Consider the following 20066-nt stretch of genomic DNA (forward strand, 5'->3'; position numbering starts at 1 on the left):
GCAGATATGCTAACGTCTGAGGCAGAGACAAGATGTTAATTGAAGGACATTTCTGTGGATCAGAAGGCAGCAGAACAGAGCTTCTTTAGGCAAAGTATGAGGCCGGATTTATGCCCTAGCAGAAGCAGATCAGATCAAAGTTATTGAGCAGTCAGTTGACTTGACTAGGAGGGTGATGGACCAGGTTTGACCTAGCTATATTGTTGGTCGGTTTGACCATGTATTTGACTGATGTATCTTTGTTGCTAAGACAAAGGTTGTTGGGCTTTTCCCCATGTGGGTTTTCCCAGGGTAAATACTTGTGTTACTGTGTGGCTGTCTCTTTATGATCCTTATGGTATTTTTGTTTTGTTGTTGAGCTCCTCTGTGTAATTACTTTATGATGGAAAATATCACAAGAAAAGAATTAACCTAATGAAAATAATAAGAAGTAATTACCAGTTTAGAGGATGCGCTAAAATCTCACATTTTCTGGGCATTGAAAACTCAACTTCTTTGTGTTCTCCTTGCTAAAAATACTCTCATGGATTTTTATGTTCTCGTGACTGCTTTTGCTATTCTGGTTGATTTTATATCATTCCTGTTCTCCTTTTCTTGTAGGTGAATATTGGCTTCTGCCAACAGTTTTTGAAGATTCCAATTGGATGTTGGTTCCATTGCTGTCTTTGTTGCTATGCTATCCTCATCATTTATTTCTGTAATGTAGGCAATGGAGGTATATAAGAGGTCGAATGTTTATGTAAATAGTCAGTTGGCCTGGCAGTGGGCCTACATAGGCAATGCGTGCGAATTGTATGAGAGCTGAATAGAGTTGGTATTACACATTGACTTATGATTATTGTATTGGGATGCATTTGGATTAATTGAAGTTCTCTTAAAAGCCGAGTTGTTGTGTAACTCCATTAATATTACTTTTAAGTTTTGGGAGCTGTGCCCCAAATCAAGATTTGGTGTGCATTATGTATATGCAAGTTTGTTATGCCTCTTATTATTACTATGCAAGTCGACTATGCTTTGTTACGTATTATATTAATTACAAGTGACATCAAAAGGAAGAATTTGATTGAGCATGTTCATGGAGTACATCTCACAGCTGGAGCTATAATTTTTGCTAGAGACCTCCAAATTGAGTGAGACTAGTGGCATCTGAAAGAAGACAATATATATGTCCAAAATTGAATCTGTTAGGGTGAAATTCATGGAAATACTGTCCCTACAACCTTAAGGAGGGCAAACAACAAGAAGGCTAGTAAATATGCCATAACATCCTCTTTAAAAATGCAATCTGAGTGAGACCAGTGGCATTCAGGGGAAGATATTCAGGTTATTACAGGATAAAACTTCAGAGAATTTGGAACATAAATACCAGAGATATAACATATGCAAGGTCAGCTTATAGAACAGTTCCCATACAATGGATTTAAACAGTGAGTCAACATAAAATTGTCATAACTTTCAATCGAAATGTCCAATTTGGGTGATTCAAAACTCAATTCAAAGAGGAAAGAGAGAAGAATATAAAGTGTTGGGATATTTGGGTTAACTCTTGTGAATACAGTGGAGCTAAAAGTTAAGGGTTTATATCAGGCCCCAAGTGTTTGTGTTAGAAATGATGGGAATGCAATACTTTGATGTGGATAAAAAGTGATTGGTTCTAGAGAACAATTAAAAATTATAAAGGAAAATATAAGAAGTGCTTTCCTTGTATGACTATTTGCAAGATGAAGTTTGGGAGTGATGAATGAGTCTTGATAAAGACCCCCATTTAAACTACACGTGAGAGGAATTTGAAAAAGCCTTCTCAAATAGATAGATAAAGGAAACAAAATCAAAGGGAATGGATGCTCTTCATCTTGAATATGAGGACATTTTTTTAGTAAACTGAAGAGGGACTTAAAGAAAAAGATGATTGGTTCTCCAAGTTTCATGCCCTAAACACTTATTGAGGTTATAACTTAAAAGAAGAAAATGTGCACAAGCCGAAGCAGAAAAAGGACGAATCAAATGAAGAATGGGCAAAGAAAGAAATAAAAAGAGTTGCATAGGCATAATGAAGACCTTAACAATGTTAAAATGTGAAAAGTATCTACAACAGGGACAAGTGAATATTACAGATGAAAAGACGACTAGGAAAGTTGAAGAGGAAATCCATAAAAGAGTTGAAGAAGCCCTACATATGGATGAGGTCAAATCAAAATTGGAAAGAATAATAGAATAAGCTTGGAAGAAATTGATGGATAGTCACCCTTAGACTTTGGAAGGAGAAGGAAGATAAGCTACAAGACATTCATCAGAGGATTCTTGAAGAAGCAAGGATCCAACTAGAGGTGGTCTGTTTTTCCACTGTTTTCAAGATGCTTTAGGTGCTTCTTGTTGTCAAACATTGTTTTTCTTTGACTTATTGATCTATTTTGGTCATTCGTGGACACTGATATAATTCATTTCCCTTTGTATTTCAATTTTGTGAAAGTTGTTAAGAGTTTAAATAAGGGGGGCTACTCTTTAATCACATATATTCATTTCAATGTTTCGATCTTGATTTTGAACTACAACTGATAATGCTGGCCATATTCTATCCATTAATAGTAATTGTATGGATCTTGCATATACCTTTTATAGATATTTGTCACTATTATTATTTTAATGAAATATTTTTGAGAGTCAATTTGAAATTGGTCTTATTTTTTGTTTTAATTGGACAAGGTTTCAGCAGGTTCGAGAACAGTTCTTGCCATTGGGCCAGGTTTGCATCTTTATGATTTCTCATTTCTCATTGTCTATTTTATATTGTAATTGACTACAAATCATATGTAAGCTCACACTGAAACATATTCTTTGATAAATGTTTCCAAGCTCATAATTGTTTAGGTGGATAATTAACTGATTATCTCTTATTCTTAGCAGCAATTGATTTTTATTTGGCATTGTCATGTTTATCTAACCGGTTTTTAATGGAGAAACCCATTTTACCAGGGTTCATGACCCTCACTTCAAGGACGCAAACTAAGGATGGGTTGTGTTTCTCTTCCCTACTATTGAACTAGGGTTGCTTGTCTCCCACGAAGTGCTAGATGATGTCATTTGGGTAATGTTACCAACAAAAATGGGTAAACCCGTAGGAGAACTTTTTTCCCATTCTTTACATCTAGTCAACCAGCCATGCAACCCCTGAAAGCTAGCACTAGTTGATGACATGCCATTATATCTCCACCACTTGCATCAACCATATGCTTCTCACCCATCTGGCAAGAGCACACGGACGAAGGCGGGCTTTCGATCAAAAAGTACTTTATTCATTTTTCAATCATTTATGCTTGTTTGTGTTTGGGAATTTGACATGGATTATGGGGTGAACTAGAAGAAGGAGGGGTTTTGATTGTGATCTTGTTCCCTCACCTTAAATGGGGGTGAATCTTCGGTCTTAGTCTAGTGGGACCGTCCCTAATGACCCAATGGGTATAGGAGGGGCACTACTCGGGAAGCCATGATTGAAATAACAAGTTCCATCTATCCCTATCCCATGCTTACCACTTTCCATCTTACATTACAAGCCCTTATTCCACCAGGACTAGTGGTTCTCTAGGATTTGACATCCGTACATCCTCATACTTGGTAGGGCCCGAAACTTTGCCCTGGGAGGTTGATGCAACTAAAAGAAAAGAAAGAGCATATCATGGCCACAAAATAAATTAAAAAGAATATCAAAATGCTAAAGGTGGTCAGGACATACACATTAGCACGTGGGAAAAAGCCTAGCATGGGGGCTACCCTGTTGATATTTTAGGGATCTTCTAAACTGATAATTACTTCTTATGATTTGTTAATTTAATCCATTCTTTCATTCACATTTATCATAAAACAATTACACAAAAGTTCTCAACAGTATCAATAAAATGCCAGTAGGATCATAAAGAGACAGCCAAACAAGAGACGCATGAATTTACCTTGGGAAATCCCACGTGGGGAAAACCCCAAAACCTTTTTCTTAGAGAAATCACTAAGTTCAATAGAGATACATCAAGTCAAATATAAAGTCATAGCCCTAGTTGTTGAAAATACTGAGAGCGGGGTAAATTAGTATTTCACTTCAATTAGTTAATTTTAGTGTTCCACGGGGATGCGTCCCCCAGGGTCGGGTGCATGCACCCCTCGTACCCCATGCACCTGGGACAGGGAGTCTACTGGGGGTGCGTTTCCCCAGTGTGGGGGATGAGAGTCCCCAAAAGGGGTGCGTCTAGGCAGCCCTCCTCAAAACTTCAGTATCTAGTATATAGTATATAGTAATATACTGGTACGTTTTGATTTCAATTTAGATTCTAGAATGATGAATGATGAATCTAATTTTTAAATCAATGTAGATTGTAGAATGATGAATGATATGGATCAATGTATTTGAATACTTTATTATTGAATTTATTTATTGAATCTCATGGTATGGATGAATAATGAGTATGTCATATGAATGATCTATGTATCAAAATGAATGATGAGGATGGATCAATGTATGTCATTATTTTATTCAATTTTGAATTTAAATTTTATGTGGATCAAATTTCAAGTTTCAATGTATTGGTATCCATATTACTATTAGTCTATTTAATATTTATGCTTTTATTATTGAACAATGAATATGAACTTGAATTATATATATATATATATCTATATATATATATATATATATATGATTAAAAATTATATACCCCCACGCCGCCCATAGCCTCGAAATTTCTCTAAAATTTGAGGGTACTCCCACACGTCCCCTCTGTGCGTCTCCTTGTCGGAGTCTTGGTTAATTTTTAATCTTCAGAGCATTAATTTAACATCACAACACCATTCAATAATGCACAATATCAAAGACAATACATCGGGGATTTTAGGTGGAAACCCTTCTACGAGAAAAACCACCAAATGCTTCTTAATATGGGTCTTTAAAGATTACATCAATAGGAAGTTCCAACTTCCAAGATTTTCCAGCTACAACTGGAAGGAGGCTCCAAGCCCCTGATTTATCAATTCCAATTGAAAGGACACTCCAACGCCTTGATTTACTAGCTTCAACTGGAAGGATGATCCAATGCCTTGATTTACCAACTCCAATCGGAAGTACGCTCCAACGCCCTACATAGGCTCTAACCTTCCCTAGCACCAACCTGTCGCCCTAAAGTGTTCTCCGGCTCCATCCTGAAGGAGACTCCAATCTCCGCCTTGCACCACCCCGCCACTCTGAAGATAGAAGATAAAAGAATAAGGTTTTCCACTGTCTTTGTCGCTCATCAATTTGTGATCTCTATCTTTGTCATACAACCGCTGCACTTGTCTCAATAACTTTGCTCAACACTGCCAAATTCTAGCAACAAACATCAATCTCTCTCTGATCAATAGTAATAAGATCAACTCTGCTAACATATCAACATTGCTTAATGATTCATTCAACTAATAAATCCTAGCAACAATATAATGCTCTTATCAAACACTAATGGGAGCAGACTCTTAGCACAAACCCTCAATCATACAATAGATAACAATACAATCGTTTTGTTTTTGCTTCATCAATACATGGAAGCCATACAAATCCTCACTCAACCATTCTAAGCAATGACCTCAACATCATTATAACATCAACAACACCATGTGCATGACTTATACATGAAAACCCTAACAACTATTCTCTTCTTTTGCTCAACATGTGAACCTTGCAAACCAACCTCTATCCAAACCCTAGATAACCTCTGACTCCTGGTCAATGGACAACTCGGCAATATAACCTTTGTTGCAATAATAATCAATCAGATTACAACAAAAATAAGGTTAGCAGCTCCAAACCCTAGCAACGATCAACCATGGCCAAGCCTAGTAGCATACTCAACTCTTTAGGTACTCAGTTAAAACTCTGCAATACATACACATAGCTATGCATGGAATCAATAAATACCCTTTGTTGCATACAAACCTTAGGAACACTGAACCTTCAGATTTCTAATCACAACACCTTATTGGAAAAACTCTATAGTAGCATATGAATCAATACACCAACATTTTCTAAATGTAATAGCCACAACCTTGTCATCAAGCAATGTATATTGTCATTAATGTAGATCGACATGCAGATTTATAACATACAAACAATGGTACTCTTGAAATGTTCCAACAGTAAATAGGCACGTAGTTTTCTCCAACAACTCATAGACAAGAGTCATTATGACAAAAAGATTCAACGATCAACTTCCATAAGTTCAATTACCTCAATGATCAAATGGTAAGGAGATCTTATTAGGTCTACAACAAAAATAGTCAACCTTCTTCCCTTCACCCTTCAACGCAATATAGTCATCCTTGTCAATAATCTCTCCCTTTATCATTGATTGCCACACACATACTCCCCCTATGATTTCTACTCCCCTTGTCATCATGCTTTTGATATTCTTTTCCTGATTTCTAGACTCTTGGCACAAACCCTCAATCATACAATAGATAGCAATACAATCATTTTGTTTTTGCTTCATCAATACATGGAAGCCATACAAATCCTCACTCAACCATTCTAAGCTCTACCCTCTGTTAAGAAATCCAAGTAGTGGCAGTTACACGATTTCTCTTATTAATGACATTATCTTGCGATGTTTTCGTTATTATTATTATTAGTTATTTCGATTTATCTTTTCTTCTGGATTTGAGACCTCTGTGGTACAATATTTTTGATTCAGTCATCGGAGTTTCCACAGTAAGAGAATTGTTCTGCCAACGTTTCAAACCCCAACCGGGATCCATCATCAGGGCAACTTGAAGCTTGATAGAAGAAGAGCAGCTTATTATGTTATAAATAGAGATGAGGAAAGAAGAGGGGAAGGTCGGCTCTCAATTTCTTGAGAAGTCGGCTGCCTCTTGATTATTATTTTAATTTTAATAATTTTTAATATATAATTTTTAAATTAATTATTTTTAAATTTTTTAATTTTTTGAATATTACTTTAATAATTATTATTAGTATTTAATGTTTATAATAACAAACTACTATATATGTTTTAATAACCTATTATAGTAAATAATAATTAGATAGGTTAATTATTATAATTTTTTCTTATAATAATAAATAATTAATATAGTATTAATAAAATAATTGGAAAAACTTGTAAAACCAAATAAATAATATAATAATAATAAATAAAATATTATAGTTATTTTAATTATTATTATAATGTAATAACTAGTTATATTAATTATTTTTATAATAGTTAAAATTTTTAATAATGAATAATATTAATATAAAGAATTAATACATATAATTATTATTAATTATTTAGAAATTAATTATTATTATTAACATGAATTAATTATTGATATTTATTATTTGTTAGTTAACGGTTAGTTAATGGGAGATTAATCATTTATTTAATAACTCTAATTATTATTAATTAAAATCAATAATTATTAATTGTTATTAAAGAAAATGTTGTTTTAAAAATATAGAAATGAAATATAACTACAATAATTAATGTTGTTAATCTAAAAATTAGAATATCAACTTAATAATAAATAATAATAATAAATAAATAATTTAAATAAATTAAATTAATAATTATTAATATGATAATTAATATAATAATTAATATTTAATATAATAATTAATGTAATATTCAATAAATCATATTAATATAGAAACATAAATAATAATCTTAATTAATATTATTTATTATTTATAATAAAATTCTTATAATTTTTTTTTTTTTTTTTGAATCTTAATGATTGTTATTATTGTATTAACTATATTAAAAATAGGTTTCAATTGACTACCTAATTGATTAATATTATAAATTTCTAATGGAGAATTATTATTATTATTATTATTATTATATTATATTATTATTATTATTATTATTATTATACTGTTGGGTTAATTTTTTGATTAGGGGAAACCAGCTTCCACTAATCTCCATACCGTTGTCTCTGTTGAGATTGTGCGGGTGTTTGATAATCTCCAGGGCTTCTCTGATCTTTCGCTTCTGGTGCTGTTCTTCCTTCGCGATAATGGAGGCGCTTTCCAAGAGGACATGGTGCTTAGTTTTTGATGAGTGTTCTGCAAGGGCGGAGGAACGAGACCTTTCATTTTTAATATCAGCCCCGTGTTCTTTGAGTCTTGTCTGCAGCGAACGACCAGTTTCACCAATGTAGCTTTTCTTATCATCAAGATTAATGCCAAGCAACAAATAGAAGAGAACACAAGATGTAGGCACGCTGCCTGGGCAAAACCCCACTCTAGGGGAAAACCCACTCAAAATTATTACTTCAGTAGATTCAAGATGAGACGACCAAGACCCTTACAACTTAGATTCGAGACTTCCTCCATCAAGTCATCCTCCTTTCACTGTGTTTGCATACCATGATCCATGTCACTGTGTTGGCACCAAATTCTCGTCACTATACTAGCATCATATACTTGCTCTAGAGTTTGCACTGAGACATTGTTACTGCAATACCACCTTATCACTGTAATGACCTGAGATCTTATCACTGTCATAACACTGTAATAACACCGATACTTCAATTCTGTGGTGGTACCAAGGCCTTCTTACAATGATAACATTGATCCCTTCTCACTTTGGTGACATCGAACCTTTCTCATTGTGGTGGCATTGAACCCTTAATTGCATCAAGACTAAGGTATTGTAGTAGCACTGAAAACATGGTAGTCTTGAACTGTGGAAGCACTGAATCTGTGATACCATCGAACTGTGGTTGGCATAACACATAAATCATCTCTATACTTCATCTGAACTCCTGTAATGATACCGAAACTTCCTTACTGTGATTGCACCGAGAGAACTTCTGTGATAACCGAACTTTTTTCCAGAGATGATGCGAACTTGTACTTCACTGTGTAATGTGAGTTACTTAGGCTTGTATATATAGTAGTGTCTCCTTGAAATAGTTCGACATGACATTCTGAATAGTTGTGTCATTATTTTAGGTGAGGCCGACATGATTTAACTTAAGTGTAGCTGACTTGATGATGATCCATTTGAAGCAGACAAAAGGAGACTTGATGGAGGAGTCTTTGACCAATAAACAAATTGACTTTGACCCAAATAAATAATCCTAAAGCCTACAATGGAGGCTTGACCTATAACAATTGACCCAAGCATGAAACCCATGCTCTAACAAGTCAATTCAATAATAATAAAAATTCTTTTGACAAATAATACATTTTGACTTCAAGTACAATTATGAAGACTGAACCTAGTTACATTCTTCAACATCCTCAACATCAACAACATCATGTGCATGACTTATACATGAAAACCCTAACAACTCTACCCTACTGTTCAACATGTGAACCCTAGAAACCAACCTCTGTCCCAACCCTAGATAACCTCTGACAATGGACAACTCGACAATATAACCTTTATAACAATAATGCTCAGTCCGATTACAATTAAGGGCATTAACAACAAAAATAAGGTTAGCAACTCCAAATCCTAGCAACGATCAACCACTAGTCAAGCCCAGTAGCATACTCAACACTTTAGGTACTCAGTGAAAACTCTGCAATGCATACACATAACTATGCATCCAATAAATACCCTTTGTTGCATACAAACCTTAGGAACACTGAACCTTCAGATTTCTAACCACAACGCCTTATTGGAAAAATTTTATAGTGACATATGAACCAATACAACAACATTTTCCAAATACAATAGCCACAACCTTGTCATCAAGAAATGTATATTGTCATTCATGTAGGTCAACAGGGAAATTTATAACATACGAACAATGTGTTAATTTTAGGTATGTTCTATGCTTATAGCAATTTATTTCAATTTTTCCAATTAGCTCAATATCTTTTCCAGATTAGCAATCACATCAGCTGCTCAGCATAATAGTAAATTGCAGATAGAACATAAACATCAATTGACGAATTGTCTCATAACACAAATAAATTCATATCTCCATGAATACTTATCGGAATTGGATGATCTTTAGATCAATCCTACATCTTTTGATGAGAGGAATCCAAGAAAATATCAGCTACCATAAATAAGCTGAGCCACATGGAGTTTGGCCCTAGTTGCGAATTTTAACACTCCCTCTCAACTAGGGAGAACTCCATCCGCTGATCCATCTGCTAGGCTGTACTATCTCTTTCATCAGTGCCCTGCATTGCTTTGCTCTGCTCTGCTGAACCATGAAGAAGAAGAATTGATCGAGAATGTCTCATACCATTCTCTACTGACCCGAAGTTAGTTCCATACGAAGAGAGTGTGTCATACCACTCTCTCTGATCCCAGATCAGTTCCAAAAGAGAGTGAGTTATATCACTCTTACTGACCCGAAGTCAGTTTCATTGATCCCAGATCAATATCAAAAGAGAGTGTCTCAAACCACCCGTACTGACCTGAAGTCAGTTTTGTTGATCCCAGATCAATATCATAAGAGAGTGTCTCAAACCACTCATACTGACCCGAAGTCAATTTCATTGATCCCAGATCAATATCATCCTAGCATAGGGAGTACTACTATGGTCCCTATCCTCATTTCCCTGCTCATTGGCTAGATAAGAGGTACTTCCCATGAGTCCCAGACTACATGGGTAGGATGTCTTAGCAAGAGAAGGATGAACCACTCATCCTGCCTACATGTCGCAAGGGGTATCCCAGGGGAAGGCTGAACCACTCACCCTATGATTGTGTCTTGGCAGGAGAAGGATGAACCCCTCATCCTGCCTACATAGCAAACCACTAGGGGAAGGCTGGACCATTCACCCTATGGTTGCTCATCGCTCCACAATGTACCCCCAAGCCCCCCGAAGCTCCCAAAGCTCAATGTCCATATCATATAAGACCCTTAGGAGAGAGTCTCTCCACGACTCCTAGTCGTTCTCGGAAAGTCACAAATTTGACCTTTCCCAGGGGCTTCGACAGAATGTCGGTGACCTGAACATCAATCCCAACGCAATGGATCCTTCTTGCTCATCGATGTACCATATGCCAGATAAGGTGGTACCTTATGTCTATATGCTTGGAGCGATCATAGAATATGAGATTCCTCAACAATCGAATCCCCTTCTGCTTGTCACAGAAGATTATGATGGTATCCATCATGTGTCCAAACAGCTCGCTGAAGAGCGTCCTCAACCAGACAGCCTCACAGGAGGCCATACTTGCAACAACATACTCTGCCTCAGCGGTGCTCAAAGCCATCGTCTTCTTCTTCCTGCTCATCCAGGAGATCGAGGCAAAACCCAAAGAGAAACAACACGTGGAAGTGCTCTTTTGGTCCACCACACTGCCTGCTCAATCAGCATCGGAATATCCATGTAGCCTCACATCTTTGACAGTGTATCTCAACCCATGAGTGATTGTGCCCTGAAGATATCTCAGAAGATTCTTGGCACCAATCCAGTGAGGCTCAACCATATATGAGCCCAACATACTAACTGTAAAACATATATCCGGACGGGAGTTCACCAAGAACATGAATGCTAGTATGAGTTTATGAAACTTAGAGGCATTTCCCAAATCAGGTACGACATCACTACCACATAACTTCTGAAAGTTAAGCTCCATCGAGGTAGTCACGGGCTTGTAGTTTACCATCCCAAATCCGGAATCCAACTCCCTCCTAGTTTTGCAAATGAGAGGGTCTGCACCTGTCAGGAAGAGGTCGTCCTCATAAGGTGCCAGTATGAGAGGTCTATCATCCACAACCTTCAAGCAATGGTTTGGATCGGCTTCACTTCTATTGAATCTCAGCTTCATCAGACAGCTATCAATCCTCTCATATCAAGCCTGGGGTGTTTTGCTTGAAGCCATAGAGGGCTTTCTTCCACCCGCATACATGAGATTCCTGATCATGAATCTTAAACCCCTCGGGTTGTTCCAAACCTGTGGACGTGCTACATTAGGGGAATGGTCCCCTTGTAAGATTTTCCTTTGGTACATCTCGGACATGTACCTTCATGCTCTTCTTGAATTCAGGCATCCCTGTCACCATCTGACTCACATCAGGTAGGGCCCCATAAGCAGACCTCCGGTGCTATAGAATAGATGTGTCAACGGACATGGTCGCCAATGGACATCCTGCAACTTGTTACAAATTTCCAACCCTGAACCCAAGAATAAAAGCATGTTTAAAAATTCCATTTTCAAACGCGTAGCTTTCAATCGATGAATGCCACCTTGAAACTTTTGATTCCACTGTCGAAATGGACACCAGGTTCTTCTTGCGATCAGGTACATAAAGAGCTTCTTTTAAATGAATCGAGTTACCCTCATTCAATTGAGGGGTAACATTCCCTACACCCTTTTCGGGATAGGTGGCATTGACTCCAAGTATAATCCCATGATTGTTTCCATCTCTACCAAATTAGAGAGAGCACCCTTCTATCTGATGAAGTGCCTTGAAGCACTACAATCAATAAGCCAGATTCCCAAAGAGTCTGAAGGAGAGGGCCAATATAAGATAACACTCCTTTATCTTTATCAAAAACAACATTTGATTCTTCATACCTGGGTTTCCTTGCTTCCTTTGAAGAGTCGGCTATTTCCTTGATGATCTGCATTACCTGCCATTCCTCTGATCATTGAAGATGTCCCTGGAATGATTGTTGTCATCATCAAGTGATGTGTCTCTACCAGTCGGACACTCCTTTGCATAATGGCCGAACTTATTGCAAGCAAGGCATCTGCCTTTCCTTCCATCCTTAGATCTGGACTTCCCATTGAAGTGATCTTTAGGTAGGCCATCAGATGCTTCCGCTGCGGCACTCGAATACTTCACCCTCGGTGAATTTGAAGAGGGATGAGGAACCCATTGAGTCTTTTGTCCTTTACCAACTGTCTTCGGTGATTGCTCTTTCACTCTTGCTTGGGCTCTGTCTTCACCTCAGCTCCATTACCATGTTAATTTTAGGTATGTTCTATGCTTAGAGCAATTTATTTCAATTTTTCCAATTAGCTCAATACCTTTTCCAGATTAGCAATCACATCAGCATAATGGTAAATAGCACATAGAACATAAACATAAATCGTAGAAGACAAGCCAAGACAAGAGGACACAAGAAGATGTGGCGCTAGCTAGGGACAAACCCCAATGTGGGGAAACCCTTGATCAATTCTTCTTATATGTTCTTCAATGGTTCAACAGAGAGAGAGAGAGAGGTAGTATATATACATCATAAGTTAACACTTCGACTTGACGAGATAAGAGCATAGATCTTCTCTAAGAAGATGTCTCATGAGGTAGCTGAACTCAGTTGAAGACATGCTGCTTCAACTGATTCTCCAATGTGACTCCATCACCATGCTGCGCCTATCATTGTGTTGCACCTCATCATCATGTTGCACCATGCTGCACCCATCATCACTATGCTGCATCTTATCATGCTTCACTAATCATGACTGTATCCATCACTGTGCTCAATGTATACTGCAATGTGTCATCACTTCAACATGCTCCTTCAATTCCTTTTGCTATTGCACTATTCACATCATGCTCATCATCACCAAGCTGTACCAATGTGCTGCATTGTACAACATCCATGTTGCCTACAATAGTCACTGCATTTATCATGCTTCTTTATGGACCTACTGCATCATGCTGCCCATGCATCTTAATGCACTATCACTATGTCTTACTGCAGTTTTAGGTCTGCAATATAGCTGTTGTGACTGTGACTGGTTAGGGCATATTGGCAGCCCCTAAACAGTCACCCAAACAACCCTCCTTGGCTGCGGCCTATACTAGGAGAGATGCTCACCTGACTTGATGTTGTTCTGGGCATGAACAACCCTCAATATACCCTACGCTGCCCTTCAACAGTGAGGTAGGGCCTGCGGCCTAACCACAACAATCTACGCTGCCTCTCCCAAGGCTTCTCCACCCAAGAACCACCTCAAACAACCCTGAAACTTATCCTCCCTGTCTCGGCCTTCAAGAATAGACCCTCAACCCTCCAACTAGCACTTTGGTTACCCTAAAACAAACCTCAAACTGTCCTTGGCCCTCTAGCCAGCTCTTCGGCCACCTAACAGCAACTCGTATATCCTTCCATGAGCACTTAACACAGTCCCCAAATTGCCTCGCTGTGGTAGCCTCTTTGCTGCGTCTTAGGGCTGTCCTCCATGACTAGAAACCCTTCCATAACAACGTATAGGGTTAGGGCATCATGACTGCGTTTATCTATGAATAGACTGTGGCTAGGGCACATTATTACATCAACTATGGCTCCTCCAAAGTTGGGCTATAACCCTTCCTTAGATCTGCGGCTAGGGCTCCAAGATTAGGGCTACCTTGTTGTGTATTGAAGCTCCCCTAAACAGTGGATAGATCTCCCTTTGAACTGTGGCCAAACCTTCACAAGACCTACGGCTAGGCTTCATTATGACAACGGCTAGGGCATCCTTCTTTTGCTGCGAATAGGGTCTCCTTCTAGACCTGCGTTTATGCCTTCATGCTTTTAGATTTCTTTTGCCACTAAAACCCAAAACAAGTGGAGAGAAATCAAGAGTGAAGTGTGTCCAAATGACTATCAAGCCACCTCCTTTTATACTAAAATGTTGAGCACAAGTGGAGGTTATTTGGTTGCTGGCTGACCTTGACGAATTGTCCCATAACACAAATAAATTCATATCTCCATGAATACTTATTGGAATCGGATGATCTTTAGATCAATCCTACACCTCTCGATGAGAAGAATCCAAGAAAAATATGAGCTGCCATAAATAAGATGACCCACATGGAGTTTGGCCCTAGTTGCCAATTTTAACACAATGGTACTCCTGAATTGTTCCAACAGTAAATAGTCACATAGTTTGCTCCAACAACTCATAAACAAGAGTTATTCTAACAAACAGTGTCAGCGATCAACTACCATATGTTCAATTACTTCAACGATCAAATAGTAACGAATTCTGATTAGGTGTGCAACAAAAATTGGTAGTGTTCTTCCCTTCACCCTTCAATGCAATACAATCGTCCTCATGTCAACAATCTCCCCCTTTGTCATTGATGGCCACACACATACTCCCCCTGTGATTTCTGCTCCCCTTGTCATCATGCTTAGGATATTCTTTTCCTAATTTCTAGACTCTTGGCACAAACCCTCAATCATACAGTAGATAGCAATACAATCATTTTTTTTTTTGCTTCACCAATACATGAAAGCCATACAAATCCTCACTCTGCCATTCTAAGCTTTGCCACATCATTATAACATCAACAACATCATGTGCATGACTTATAAATGAAAACCCTAGCAACTCTATTCTACTTCTACGCAACTTGTGAATATTGCAAACCAACCTTTGTCCAAACCCTAGGCAACCTTTGACTCCCAGTCAATCAACAACTCGACAATATAACCTCGGTAGCAATATTACTTAGTCAGATTATAATTTTGGTCATCAACGACAAAAATAAGGTTAGCAACTCCAAACCGTAGCAATGATCAACCACTGCCCAAGCCCAGTAGCATACTATGCATGGCACCAATATGCATACAAACCTCTGGAACACTAAACCTTTAGATTTCTAACAACACCTTACTGGTAAAATTCTACAGCGGCATATGAATCAATGCAACAACATATTCCAAATGCAATAGCCACAATCTTGTCATCAAGCAATGTATATTGTCATTCATGTAGATCAACAGACAGATTTATAACATACGAACAATGGTACTCTTGAAATGTTCCGAAAGTAAATAATCATGTAGTTTGTTAATTTTCCACTATTCTATGATGTTACAATCACTTCAGCCCAAATCTTCTCTTCAATTAGCAATCAAATTAATCTTCTAGTAACAAATAGTAATTGTAGATAGAACATTAAATGCAATGTATGGTAGAAGACAATCAAGAGCAATAACAAGAGACACCAAATTTGGTCGAAGACCAGGGAAAAACCCCACAAGGGGGAAAATCCTTTCAAATTCTTCTTCTTATTAGATTGTCATAAAATGTTCAGCAGAGGGATTACATTGATCCAATTCACCAACCAAGAGTCCAAAGGTCAACAACTTTGACTTTCCAACAAACCAGTATCCAAAATCCAAGAGATGAACCCAAAAGTCAAATTTGGTCAAACTATCAAATTTGGTCAAAGTCAACAGTAGTCAATTATAGTCAAAGATGCCCTAACCAGTCACAAGTCAACAATCAAACAACCTCCAAAAGAGCTCAATCTGTAATATCCCCAATTTTGATTTTTCATTTGAGGAGGTAAGCGGGGATCCTTGGGGTGGTGCTAAGCATAGCACAATTTTGCAATTTGGGCATTGGAGGCAATTTCGGTATGGTAGATGTTGTCGCTCAAGTAGTACAGGCACGAGGCGACAACTGTCAAGGCGAGGGTTGTCACTCTGATCCCTGCCCTCTTCGTTCTAGCTGTCTCCCTACAACAGGGTATGGGGGGTAGTCCTTATGAAATGTAAAGTTGCAAGATTGGTCGGGAACTATCAAGTCTGGGAGACACAACTGAATGGCCTAGCAACTTGGTTAATTTAGCAAGTTTAGAGATTAGATTAGATTAACGTGAAATACCAGTGCCTGTAATGGAGTAAAATACTTGCTTTATACAAATTATTACCAAGTAACCAGATGAACAGTGGCCGCCTTAGGATACTTCACTATCCTAAATGAGATGCAACTCCTAAAATCTAAGTGAGATGCAAAATCTTGGTTTATTTTAAGTTAAATTCCTAATTAGATGAATCCTTTCCCTTCGCTGTTTTGAAACTAGTCTCTACAGTAGGTTGTGAGAGAGAAACCAAGGGAAAGCAAGCTATGGCTTGATTAATGATCCATCCCCTTGATTTCTAACCACTCGATGCCTCCGGCCCTGCAGATACTGTGACTCTGATGGCTGCAAGGTTATCATGTTAACCACTAAAGAGGTTCTAGACTTTGTGTTGAAGTTTCTAAGTTTACTTAGTTAGAAACCCTCTATGCATTTTATCTGATTTATTCCTACCTACTTGTTGTTTTCCTTAACAAGTTATTTACAATGTAAACACTGAAAATAAACACTAGTGCATGTTCAACATATTACAGATCAACAACTAAAAGAAAGAAAAACAAACACGACTTATGACACCATTATTTTTGGACTAATGTCCCAAGGAAAAAAACCCAATGTGGGAAAATCGGTGCAACTATCTTAGGGTTTTCTTATTAAGCAATATCAAAGTACAATATGGGTGCCGAAACTGGCCTACCCCACAGAGAATTTCCTTGGCAGTGATACCTCTCAGTTTCTGACAAATCTCTTGGCTGAAACCCCGGATAATCCTTCCGGTAGCTACTCAGCACAAATCTGCCCCAGAAACCCTAGCGTCAGCCTCTCTCTGGACTGCATCAGCCCCTCTCTGCCTCACGCTGGCCCTGCATCACCCCGGATGGGTCTGTGTCAGCCCTGGGAGGCCCTGCGTTAGCCCTCTGGCCCTTTGCGTCAGCAACGCTGGCCTCTCTGAGGCTCTGCGCAACTCTCGGCTGCCTCTGCGTGGCCCTGCGTGAGCCCTGGCTGGCTCTGTGTCACTCTCCTTGGCTACTGCGCTGCTCTCCCGACACTATCTCTACCTCTTTGTCTCTCTGTACTCAAATGCCCCTCAACTGCATCTCCCGATCACTAATTCTATCTCTCTTAGCAAACCCCGCTCTAGAGAATAGAATGACTGATCACTTTGGTGTGTTCTCCAAGTGACCCTCAAGCCTCCTCTTATACTTTTCTTGTTGACATATCAACGACCGAGATTAAGTCCCTAATCAATGGCTAAGATTAAATCTGGCTTGATCCATGTCTTTTGGACCATTCTAACACAGATTCATATTAATACACATTAATATTTTATTTTCCTTAAGTTTAGACTTAAAGACTCCATTAAAAATATTAATTATTTTAATATATCCTGATCTGTTTAGAATCTGCCCAAACCTTTTCTAGTTATTGGAGATCTCATGTGCCCCAACCTCTCCACCAAATTTCGTGGCTAGAGCACATCCGATGCTACCCTAAATCAACACTCTTTCTTAACGAGGACTGTGCTCTAGCAATACTCCTCACTGAGTAATACTTTGATCATCCGACATCGGTACCTGTGCTGATGCTAGGGCTTCTTGCTCAACATCCTCTGCACTGCTGCGTCATGTACTGCTGCCCATGGTTCTGCCACTGCCACTTTCACTGCTACATCTATACGACAACTCCCTTTGCATTCGTGCTGCTGCTAGTCCTTCCTCCCAGCACTGCATCTGCATTGAACCTCCTCTCATCATGTTGCATCGTGCTGCCCACTGCTGCACTGAAACTCAGTTATTGCGAAGTAAGTAACTGATCTCTCAACTGACCTCCCTGTTGGGCTAGAAACACCCACTGATGCTGAAGCTCCCTCTGCCGCTGACAAGTGCTCCCTCTCTTTGACCTCTGCGCTGCTGCAACAACTCCCTGCATCTCGCACCGTTGCACACCTCTCTGTGCCTTCCTGCACTGGTGCAACACTCATGTGCCTCTCGCACTACTGCAGCTTGCTAGCTCTGTGCTGTCTTGGGACTCCTGCACTGTAGCTCTCTCTGTTGCTCCATCCGCATCCGTCTCTACCTATTCAGCCAGTCCTGCTACTCCTTGTCGGGGCTCCCGTAGCAAGGTCTAATCCAAGAGGCTTGGTACCTCAAGGATCCTGCCCCTCATCGCCTATAGTCCTCCTGACTACAGCTCGATGTCTCCCCACTTCCGCTCAAGTGGCGCGTGTGCACTCGTGGCACAGTTATCGATTGTCAAAACTTCCTTCTCTGCCTGTGCTGGCGCTGCCTTAGTCTCAGAAGACTCTCCCTTACTCTTCTTCCTTGGACATTGGGTCGCATAATGACCCAACTCCCCATAGTGGAAGCACTTGATCTTGGAGAGATCTTTCTTCTTCCGCTTTTCCTGCTTTCCCTTAGATGCTAGGGCAACATCTTCCTCCTCCTGCTTGACTTTGATCCCCTTGCTGCTACTACCTATCTTCGACTGTCGTCTGATCTCTTCTTGGCGAAGAGCTGCCCACATCTCGTCCCAAGGTGGGAGAGTCCCTCTGCCCAGTATACTCCGGACAAATACCTCCCAGTCAATGTTACTTGGGAGCGGGAGTGGGAGCGGGAGCGGGAGCGACCATTTTCAGAAGCTCTCGGTTTGGGAGCGAATCGGGGAGCGATTTTTTAAAAATATATATATTTTTTATATTTTTTAATTTTTGATACATATATGTCAACAAAAACATGTAGAATGATGAAATAGACATAAAAAACATAAAAAAACATAAATTGATCATTGAACCATATCACATCAATCATCTAGAAATTATAATCGTCATCAACCATGTCCATGAGTCTTATAAATCATGATTCATCAAATTCAATATTAAAGTTTCAACTTCAAGCTTTCAGAATTGAAAATTCAATAACATTTATCATCATTGATCACCAAAGTAACAAGTTGTACTTGTAAGCCAAGTTTAACCATTACAAGAAGTAATATCGAAGATATTTCTAAGTCCTAACTTCTAACTGTTAACATGATATGAAATGTTAAAAATTTATAAAATGAAACATGAATAATGAGATGAAATGAAACAACTTTAGTCTTTCACAAAGCATCATATTCATAATTCACAATAATTACCAATGAGTTATAATTGCCAAGGCCCAACTTCAAACTTCAAATTTTCATTGTCACAGTGATATAATGTTTACAAAAAATATCATAATGTCATAATGATATGAAAGAGTCAAGAGTCAAGAGTCAAGGACTCAAAACTCAACAGTTATGAAAACTAAAGTCTAATATAAACTAAAAAAGACAAGTAAACTGTAAATCTACAAGTGGCCCTTGCCGCGAGAGTCTCCAGGAGTATAAGCAGGTCGTGGTGGTCTTCTAGGAGTCTCCCGCACAGACCGACGACCAGAACTAGAGCCTCCACGCGAGGGTGTCGATGGAGGTGGCGACAGCAATGGAACAAGACTCGGGCCCCGAGAACTGCTACTGGATGGTGGAGGTGGAGGTGGCATGGCTGCTGCAGCTGCTTCATTTTCATC

At 38.7% G+C, this 20066-nt stretch overlaps 1 protein-coding gene across 10 annotated transcripts in view; it reads left to right on the forward strand.

Annotated features, from left to right (window-relative positions):
- The window catches only part of LOC149258830 (Peptidyl-tRNA hydrolase II (PTH2) family protein), a 401298-nt gene that overhangs the window by 196287 nt on the left and 184945 nt on the right, over nt 1-20066 (forward strand). For 7 of the 10 annotated variants that reach the window (XR_016256989.1, XM_089416412.1, XM_089416437.1 and 4 more), the window contains exon 7: nt 2704-2743. The exons of 2 other annotated variants lie outside the window; for them this stretch is intronic. Coding sequence is in view for 7 of the 8 variants with exons in the window: in XM_089416412.1 (XP_089272538.1) it covers nt 2704-2743 (40 nt within the window). In the remaining variant the exon portion in view is untranslated. Of the gene's footprint in view, nt 1-600; nt 855-2703; nt 2744-20066 lie in introns of those variants that run through there. One more of the 10 variants, XM_089416420.1, reaches the window with a different exon arrangement.

This window comes from Pinus tabuliformis, chromosome 6, assembly GCF_031772625.1.
Source record: "Pinus tabuliformis cultivar Carrire ecotype Pingquan chromosome 6, CPIR1, whole genome shotgun sequence".
NCBI lineage: Eukaryota > Viridiplantae > Streptophyta > Pinopsida > Pinales > Pinaceae > Pinus > Pinus tabuliformis.